General features: G+C 46.0%; 1 protein-coding gene across 1 annotated transcript in view; it reads right to left on the reverse strand.

Moving 5' to 3' along the window:
* Nucleotides 1–254: 254 nt before the first annotated feature.
* Nucleotides 255–10,287, reverse strand: part of bcam (basal cell adhesion molecule (Lutheran blood group)) — a 76,450-nt gene continuing 66,417 nt past the window's right edge. Inside the window, exons 9-16 of the mRNA XM_080741196.1 lie at nucleotides 10,026–10,141; nucleotides 9,313–9,454; nucleotides 7,741–7,865; nucleotides 7,033–7,177; nucleotides 5,994–6,017; nucleotides 3,209–3,350; nucleotides 1,957–2,062; nucleotides 255–353 (exon numbers count right to left, since the gene is read on the reverse strand). Coding sequence (XP_080597322.1) covers nucleotides 351–353; nucleotides 1,957–2,062; nucleotides 3,209–3,350; nucleotides 5,994–6,017; nucleotides 7,033–7,177; nucleotides 7,741–7,865; nucleotides 9,313–9,454; nucleotides 10,026–10,141 — 803 coding nt within the window. The 3' untranslated portion in view covers nucleotides 255–350. The remainder of the gene's footprint in view (nucleotides 354–1,956; nucleotides 2,063–3,208; nucleotides 3,351–5,993; nucleotides 6,018–7,032; nucleotides 7,178–7,740; nucleotides 7,866–9,312; nucleotides 9,455–10,025; nucleotides 10,142–10,287) is intronic.

Here is a 10,287-nt window from a genome sequence, read left to right on the forward strand (position 1 = left end):
ACCCCCAGTCCCGAACCCCCTCGACACCAAAACAAAACAAAAAAATAGGCCCTGCAGTCGTTTTTCAAACCACTCAAACCCCAGCATCCGTATTGTAGGGGGAAACCTTCGCAGGAAAATAGCAGATCGACAAGCTCACAACTCGTTTCAACACAACGCGTTGTGAGCTTGTCGAAAGAAGCTAGTTTAAGCGAAAGCTTTCCCCACAACAACAGAAAACGGTAAATACACTAGTATAGAGCCCTGTGGGACTCCTCCGCTCAACCATATGGGGTTTAAGTGGTTGTTAAGACTGTTGTCCTCCTTCCCTTCATCCCTCTGTCGTTCACAATCCTCCTCCGGTGTTGTCATCACTGTTGAGAGAGGAAAACACAAGAGTGGGAAAACGTAAGCGTCATAGTAAAGTGTTGTCGATTTCATAATGGTGGTTGGTTGCCTGTAAGGGCTCAGTCAGAAGTCATCAACTGCATACAACTCTCTTCAGGGCGATAATTATGATTTCTTACTGGCAGGGGCGTCACAGGGGGGGGGGGGGGGGGGGGAGTGGGACTGAGTTACTAGGGCCCAAGGTGGAGGGGCCTGGAATAATTTTATACTTTAGCTATTGAAAAATAGCAGATAGATCTGCTATTTTTTAAAACGTCGTGAACATTTTGTAACTCAAATTTTGCTTCTGGGGGGTCCCTGGAACAAATGTTTTGAGATGGGGGTCCGCGGCCAAATACATATAATTTTGGGGGTCCTTCACATGAAAAGGTTTGAGCACCCCTTGACACAGAAGTTAGAAACATAGCTTTTTGAAAAAACTAGGGATTTGAAATATCCAAACACAAATTCTCACGATTTTTCAAAAATATTAATGGATGGATATCATTTTTCAATAGTTAAAGCACCGAGGGCCCAGAATTTGGTGCGATGCCCCTGCTTACTGGTTCTATTCTCATTTGATTTCAGACACTTCTGAGAGCCAGAGCGTGCACGGCTCTCTGTTGAAATCCTAACGATGTAATACAGATATGATGACACATTGTCATGCGAAAAAAATGAGTTGACATAATAATGAAGTAACGTGGCTTCGTCGCGCAGCTGCTCATAATAGCACGAGACTTTTGTTCTGCTTGAGGTTTACAAGCAGCTGAGAAGGATGTGACTCAGAGGAATTAATACATGCTTATTAACGGATAACATCCCGACTAGTCAGTGCAGGGATCAAACTTGTGATCTTTGGGTTACTGGACGGTGTCCCGAAGCACTGGACCACCCCCGCTGCTACTCCAGGAGCCTAATAATAGGTGCAGGTATAAACACAGTTGTGTGGCTGACTGTGACAGCGGCGGTCATGTTGACTTAACTCGCCCGGTGTCACGGTTGCTCCATTAGAAGCTAATCTAGCATGACAGTTTAATGTCATGGAAACTCTTCCACCTGGTCAACAGAGGCCATGTTGAACCAAACACATGCACTGTGACCCCTTGACCTGTTAGTCGACCTAGTGACCCGCTCTAAATGTCTTTGTCAAAAATCTATGACCACGTTATGTTCACAGGTCTGTCTGTCTGTCTGTTTGTCCATTAGGGATGAGATCGTGATAAAAACACTCACAATAATCGTATCGTGGAGATTTAAATCTATCATGAAATTGTCCTCCGTCGTGCACTGGGATCAATTCACCTTTTATTTGCTGAGCTGCATAACCGCCTGTAAAGAACGCACTTGATACAGTATTTTTATTTTTTTATTTTTTTTCTCTCAGAAGCAGATCTTCAATTTTTTGGCAAATGTTCCGCCCCAGGATAATGGATGTTGGGATCTTGGGCATATTTTGATTATCGCGATAATATCATAAATCGCAATGTCTTTGGTCACAATAATCATAAAATGAAATGTTCATATCGTCCCATCCCTATATACTGTCCATAACCGTACATCTGTCTGTGTCTCTCTTATCAGTCTGACCTGTTCATTTACCGGTCTCTTGTTGAGGAGGCCGGCCTCTTCGTTAGGGTTCTCTGTCTTCATCTCCACCACGATGTCGCCATGGTTGTTCACCTCCCCGGTGGAGCTGTAGGCAGAGAGAGAGAGAGAACCGCTCTGTTACACTAAAGCAGTGCAAAAAGGTGTGAAGTGATTTCATGTTTTCTATGAAACGTCCCTTCCCTTTTCACTCCATCCAGCCTCTCTGTTCTTACCCACTCCCCGCCCTCCCCATCTCCTTCTCCTCCCCCAGTGATCCCGTCTCCCTCTTCCTCTCCACTGCTCTCCCCCCTCTCTCTCTCTCTCTCTCTCTCTCCCCCCTCTCTCTCTCTCTCCTGCCTCCCATCCCCTGCCCTGCCATCCATCTTTGCAATCCCCTCGTTCCTACTTCAAACTGGGGTTAAGTTAACCACTTAAACCCTACACATACAATGAACAATGAAGTACCTATATAGTGCTTCTCCCAGGGCTCCATGCCTGTCCCCCTTCTTTTCCCCCTATATCTATCTAATAATAACAACCGTGACACATTGTGAGAGTGTCGATCGGCCATATTCATGTGGTTAGAAATGTGTCGGCGCATAGGCTCTTATGTAGCCTGACAGCACATAGCGGGCTCGAGTCCCATTCCCGACATTCTTTGCTGCATGTCTCTCCCCATCTCTATCTCCCTGTTTACTGTGACACATTGTGAGAGTGTCGATCGGCCATTTTCTGTGAATGTTCGCCTACCGTGACACGCCCAGAAAGCGGACGGTAATATTCATGTGGTTAGAAATGTGTCGGCACATAGGCTCTTATGTAGCTTGACAGTGCAATGAGCACATCGCGGGTTCGAGTCCCGTTCCCGACGCTCTTTGCTGCATGTCTCTCCCCATCTCTATCTCCCTGTTTACTGTCCATCTACTACACTGTAAACCTAAAATAAAAACACTCACAATAATCATATCGTGGAGATTCGTCATGCACTGAGATCAATTCCCCTTTTATTTGATATCCGGTACCATTTAAACCCTCTATAAAATAAGACCTGTAAATACTTGATACAGTCTTTTTTTTCCCGCTCTCAAATTTATTTGCCAAAAAATATTTTGGCAAATGTTCCGCCAACAGGATAATGGATGTTGGGGATATTTTGATTATCGCGATAATACTGTAAATAAAAAAAAAATTGGTCACAATAACGGTGACCTGACATTTTCATATGGTCCCATCCATCCCCGGTCCAACTCACATGTCCTTCTTGTCCTTCTTGCTGCAGGGCAGCTTGCCCTTCTTGTTGAGGAAGTAGATGAGCGCCACCACCAGCAGCAGCAGCAGCACGCACACCACCACGGCGATCACCACCCCACTGGAGCCGCCCTGGTGTTTGTCCGCTGTTACAGCAACGCCACGGTGGAGCAGGAGATGGAGGAGGAGATGGAGGAGGAGGAGGTGGAGGAGGAGGAGAGGGGGATGGATGGATGGAGGAGGGAGGGATGGGGGTAAGGGGTGGAGGAGGGAAGGAGGGAATAATCGAGCCACGAAAGGAGGGAGAGGGAGCCCGGGGGAGGAAGGTGCAGGGATAGTGTCGTGGGGGGGGGGGGGGGGGGGGGGTGAGGGTGGGGTCAGAAGGAAGGGTGAGGGATACGGAATCGCAAGGGGGTGGAGAGAGGGTGGGGTGGGGTTGTTTGATTGGTGGGCGTGGGGGGGAATCATTTCAAAGAAAAGAGGGTGGTAGGGTGGGGGTGTGATTGGACAGGAGGTGATAATCATGTGGATCAGGGTGTGTGGGGGTACATGGGGTAGTTGGGGTTGGGTGGAGGAGGTCCAGGGGAGGGGATGGGGGCATTGGATGGATGGATGGGTGGGTGGAGAGGGGAGGAGGAGGAGGAGGCGGGGGCAGGAAGTGGAATGTGGGGTTAGTATAACGTTCTGACTGCAAATGGTTGAAATGTGATGGGACCCATGTAGAGGACCTATGCACACGCCTGAGCAACAAGCCAGGCAACATCACCCGCCAAGTCAACCAACCCAAAAACCACAACCCGCCCACCCCACACACACACACACAGGACATAGCCAGCCAGCCATCCATTCAACATCACATAGGCCAGAGGTTCTCAAGCGTTTTAATTTCAAGGACCCCGAAAACCCTGAGAGTGTACACACATGGAACCAAAGGGACCAACATGGGTCCCTTTGGTTCCAAAAGAGAACACACTCTCGAGAGTTACAGACCCGTAAGGGTCCATTTGGAACCCATTAAAGGGGAACTCCCTGCCTGGACCCCACTTCGAGAACCACTGTTCTAATCATCATACAGGCGTATTACTATATTTGTGCGGGTCTGACATGTAGCCTACAGCAGTGTGTCTGACATGTAGGCTAAAGCAGTATTTATGACATGTAAAAGGCTACAATGTCTTCACCCCACCCCCCATTACTTTCAAAATGACATGTCGGCCATTTGAGGCGAAACCAAATATCTCTTGGTAAAAATGTAATCCGGTCTTCACAACTATAGTAATACGAATACTCACCTGCACATTCATACACAAACACAAACGCACATTCAGTATGCACATGCACGCACACACAAACAAACACACACACGCGCGCACGCGCACACACACACACACACACACACACACACACACACACACACACACACACACACACACACACACACACACACACACACTCTCTCGCACGTACAGTGTTAGACAGACACCACATACACAGTCAAAAGGGTTAGCCATTACACACCTTTAAGCACAGGGTTTTCCGAAAGCAGCACTTTGAAAGAGAGAAAGTTGCTCAGTCCCATGGCATAACAAAGCTACAGCACCACAACACACACTAACCAACTACACACACAGTAACCAGCTACGCACTCCGCTAGTACAGTGTTTCTCAAACTTAAAAATGCCAAGGTCTCCCCTTAACTCTGACAGCATACAAATGGAACCAAATGGACCCGTTGGGGTCCATTTGGTTCCATTTGTATGCTGTCAGAGTTACAGACTTGCATGGGTAAATTTAGAAACCCATAAATGAACCCACAAAGTCCCTGGAATCCACTTTGAGAAACACTGCGCTAGTACACAGACCTGAGTCAATAAACCGCTGCAAATAATCACTGTCTTTAGTCAAAACAACCGACTGCCCAGCTTACTTAAAATGGAAATCCATGGTATTGGACGGCAGTCGAAACAATATCTGATTCACTCTGATCACTGTGATATAAAAATCTTTTAAGTCATGAATTCACCTTCATTATCATTAGCAGTAGTAGTAGTAGTAGTAGTATTTCTTTCTGGAAACAATATGGCACCCGAGTCCACTAGAAAAACAAAAGGAATACAAAAGAATCTTTGTACGTTTCAGTGAATATTTGCCAATAGTAATTGAATCAGGTCTGCTACTATAGTAACACACACACACAGTGTCGAGGTTACACCACAGGTAGCGCACTATACGGACGACTCAGAAACACGAGATGGAAGAAGGAGCGACGCAGACGGAAGGAGGCGGAGGCGGACAAACAGTGAGACAATACACCGACAGAAGAAAGGAAGAGAAGAGAAGGAGTAATAGAATATAGAATAGAATCCTTTATTATCCCCTGAAGGGGCTCAGAAAAGTAGTCGTAGTGGTAGTAGTAGTAGAGGCATCCACAAAATATAGGACGAACATCATACAAAGATGGCAAAAAGAACGCGGAGAAGAGGAAAAGAGAAAAACAAGAAGAAGAACAATAACAATATACAATATCCACAGTGTTTGGTAGCAAGAGGGGGGAAATATACAAGGTTACAGTACGGTGCTGTGTGCGTGTGCGCGCTTGTGTGTGTGCGTGTGTGTGTGTGTGTGTGTGTGTGTGTGTGTGTGTGTGTAGGGGCGGGGGGGAGGGGTTGTGTGTCGGGGTCGGGGGGGGGGTTGGGGGTGGGGGGGCCGAAATCACAGGTTCTGTACAAAAAAGAGTCCTGAGAGGAGAACGGAGGCGAGGGGGAGGAGGAGGAGGGAGAAGGTTCTACCTCTGTTGTCTGCCGAGTTGTCAACTGCACCGAGAGAGAGAGAGAGAGAGAGAGAGAGAGAGAGAGAGAGAGAGAGAGAGAGAGAGAGAGAAACATTAGGTTACGTTACAGTTTACATAATGGTAAGAGAACAGCAAGAAATAAAAAGCCTGCCCTAAACCATTAAGACCCAAGGTCGATTCAAAATCGGTTTTCTGAAAAACCTTTTTTTTTTTTTTGTCAGTTGTGCTCAAACGTTTTAATGTCAAGGACCCCTAGAATTATATGTAAGATATTTTCAAGATATTTTGTTCCAGGGACCCAGAGAAAGAAAGATTTGCGTTACAAATGTTTGCTTTGAAAATATATACATTCAAAGATTTGCATTTACATTTTCACGATTTTTCAAAAATAGCAGATCTACAAGCTCGCAGCGCGGCACTCTGTGCCGTGGGGTGAGCTTGTATAGCTGCTATTTTTAAAATAATTAAAGCATCAAATGAAGGTTAAAGTGGTTAAAATCTAGAGTGACACAAGAAAGAAGGCTCAAAAGAATGAAAGCAAACAATCTGGAACATTCCTCCTAACACTCAGGACAGGTTGCTACAGGATCACTGCGTAGGAACGTGTCTCCATGAGCGAGCTGCGAGGTTATCCACAAACATACTGCATGATGCGGAGGCTGATGATTACCCAACTGTCTTTAGCAGGGGCGTCACAAGGGGTAGGAAAGTGGGACTGAGTTACCAGGGCCCAAGGTGGAGGGGCCCTAGCATAAAAGCTCACAATGACGCATTGTGAGCTTGTAGATATGCTATTTTATATTTTTATAAATTTTTATACATTTGAAAACTTGTGAAATGGGACATTCTGCAAAATGAAGGAATTCTTATTACTTTCGGTACTTTCAGTACATTTTGATGCCAATAGTTTTGTACCTGTACTCAAGTGCTTTTTGAATTCCAGACTTTTACTTGTAAAAGAGTATTTCTACAACGTGAGTACTTTTCCCCACCACTGCTTCACCGTTCATGGCCCTGTTTGACTCAGACAGACCTACCTGCTGCTCTGAGGGTGACAGTGAATTTCTTGCTGTCTGTCCCGTGGTCGTTTGTGGACTCGCACGTCACGCCGTCCTTCATGACGTCAGCCGAGGCCTCCAGGGTCACGCTGCTCACCACCATGTTGCCCTGCACCTCCACCGACTGCAACACACACATGGAATTCAACACTTCATTTTTCAAAAAAGTTTAAGCGTAGCAGATGCACAAGCTCGCAGCGCCATTTAAATTCATTTCGTTAACTAATTTAATGCCGCCGGACAAGTTTGACGGAAAATATTCAATGGCCCAGGCCGCCCCATGACGAGTTTGACGAGTTCCTTATTTGGACTCTGGATGGCGCTGTTCGCTAGCTTATGGGTCACCAATTAAATGGCCATAATGAATGTGAATGGGGAAAGGGGCTGGGCGCAAGCTTGACACGGAAACGGATATCTTTTGAGAGGATCGTCGCGGGTGGACAGTTATTACTTTCCAACTCCAGGACACCCGTATGCATCTTTTGAGCAATCCCCGCGAGCAAATCGGAGCAACGTGGATTATATTATGAATTTTCAAAAATCTCTCAGAAAGCATGGCAGGGAACGACATAAGTCAAAAACAATGTTTGCAGTAAATTAGTTAAAAATGTGACGAGATTTTAAATGCAGCATTTATGAATAAGATCCTTCGCTAAACCTCCAACAGGTTTCTGTCTGCGGTCGTACCTCTTTCCCCGAGGGCTTCCAGGTGAACTGCGGGGCGGGGTTACCGTGGGCGGAGCACTTCAGAGTCACCTTGTCTCCCTCCTTTGTCACCTCGCCATTGACCGGCGTGTCAATCATTGGTTTTCCTGCAGAGAGAGAGAGAGAGAGAGAGAGATAGAGAGAGAGAGAGAGAGAGAGAGAGAGAGAGGGATTTAGCTCTTATCCAGAGCGACCTACTGTATCATAACGTTGTTGTCGGGTGGAAACCTTGTACTGTTGTTTCCTGTTGAGATTGGCACATTTCAATTCAATTGCAGTGCACATCATGGGGTGATCACAGCTGGCCTCCAGTGAGTTATTTTATTTTAATTTTTGTTTATTTTCTGTTTATTTCGTTGCTGAGTGAGGTCAGCAGACCTGAGTGACTTGAGTCAGATGAAAAAACCTGGGTGAAATGTGCCAATCTCAACAGGAAACATGTCCAAGACCGTTCGTTTTGTGTTTATCATTTTAAAAAGGATTTAAATGAGTGAAAATAGCTGATCTACAAGCACACAATGTTGTGTGCTTCTAGATCAGCTATTTTCACTACTTTTGTGCGACAGTCTTGTGTGATGAAACAGGGCTTTACTTTTAAAAAACGTACACAACTGAAACTTGCAGATACAAGGTTTCTGCCCACAAGGTAGATGATCACATACCGTACATAGGCAGTGTACTGCCTGAAGAAACTAGGATAACCAGGTAAACAATGAACCTATAGCATCTGTCTAAGTAACATGCAGTCTAAATTCACATTCTTAACCTTAGCGGTCAACTACTAATTATATTTGGGAGGTACTGTATATGGTATTCCTGGAACCTACTGTATATTATCAACCATTGTGTTCAGGACATGTTTCCAGGAAACACACAATCAAGCAGTGTGTTTCTAATGAACCGTGCAGGTGTTTCCTTCAACTGTGTAAGATCCTCCCAATCTCCTTTCCTCACTCTCTCAACAACATTCGACCGAACCCTGCCTAACGTAAGCTATAGCCCTGTTGGTCTGGGAACACTGTCAAAGAAACGTGCTGAATACAATCCTGACGTGTGTGTGGGTGTGTGTGTGTGTTCACTCTAAATTTGGCCTTAAGTTAGATGCAGAATAGACCCTGATTTAGAGTGCACATTTTTAACTCAAATCTTTGCTTCTGGGGGTCCCCGAAACAAAATATTTTGAGATGGGGGTCCGCGGCCGAATACATATCATTTTGGGGGTCCTTGAGATGACAAAGTTTGAGAACCACTGATATATGGTAGGCCAATTCTACAAATGTCTTCTAAATCCTAACAGTTTTCTGAAAAAAACATATGTTACTATATCAGTGATTCTCAAACTTTGTTATGTCAAGGACCCCCAAAATGATATGTATGTGGCCACGGACCCCTATCTCAAAATATTTTGTTACAGGGACCCCCAGAAGCGAAGATTTGAGTTAAAAATGTTCATGTTAAAGATGTGAGCGTGTATGTGTGTATCTTTGTCTTTTTGAGCGAGTGTGTATGTGTGTGCCTGTGTGTGAGCGTGCACATGCATGCGTGCATTAGTACCTATAACAGTGAGGTTGAGGCTGGCCGAGGCGGTGAGCCCTGGTACAGATGGCACCTCTCCCACACACATGTACTCTCCGGCGTTGTCATAGGTGACGGACTTGAGTGACAGCACGCCGTTCGTAGAGAGCACCGCAGACCCCTGCATGAACACACACACACACACACAGATAAGACTTCGAGATCCAACAAAATATCTCCAGTTTGTCATGGTGTCAGGCAGGGACTTGCAGAGAATGTTAGAGAGGCAGGGGCTGAAATTATTAAAAGGTGGAAATATTGAAAATAGACGACCTCCAATCTCAGACAACCCTAACCCTGCGATGCGTTGTGAGCTTGGAGGTCGGCTATTTTCAGTACTTATTCGTGGTCTGGAGAGGGCACTTTTTACAGACGGGTAAAGGGGCAGGGGCTCAAGCCCCCTTTGATGACTACTGTATGTGTGCACGTGCCTGGTGTCAGGGGTATGTGTATCACACAACGCTGCCATAGCAGACCAGCACACAGAGTTCTATGAACATTTTACTGTGTACTGTTTCCTCACAGGAATGCTTCTGTCTAGTAATACATTATAATAGCCACCTCCAGTCCCAAAGACACGGAGCGTGATGTTTCCAAAACAATCCAGCAGACACAACTAGAGTGGCCCAAGGTGCACGGTGAGCCCGTACCGGATTAGAACTGCACAAATAACAAGGGCAGGACCAGCATACCTTCTTCCACTGTACGGTGTGCTTCTCGGAGGCCTTGGTCTTGCACTGCATCTCCACCATGTCTCCCAGCTTGGCAGACAGAGGACCGGCGGGCGTCACGGTCACTGGCTCAATGACTGAGAGACAGCCACAGAGAGAGAGAGAGAGAGGGGGGGGAGAAAAAAATGAGACAAAAAGTAGAAGGGTGTATTGCATATCGTCGTTGTCGGGTGAAAACCTTGTATGTCCAAAACCGTTCGTTTTGCATTTATTGTTTTAAAAA

The sequence above is a fragment of the Nannobrachium achirus genome (assembly GCF_963921795.1).
Source record: "Nannobrachium achirus genome assembly, chromosome: 2".
NCBI classification, from domain to species: domain Eukaryota; kingdom Metazoa; phylum Chordata; class Actinopteri; order Myctophiformes; family Myctophidae; genus Nannobrachium; species Nannobrachium achirus.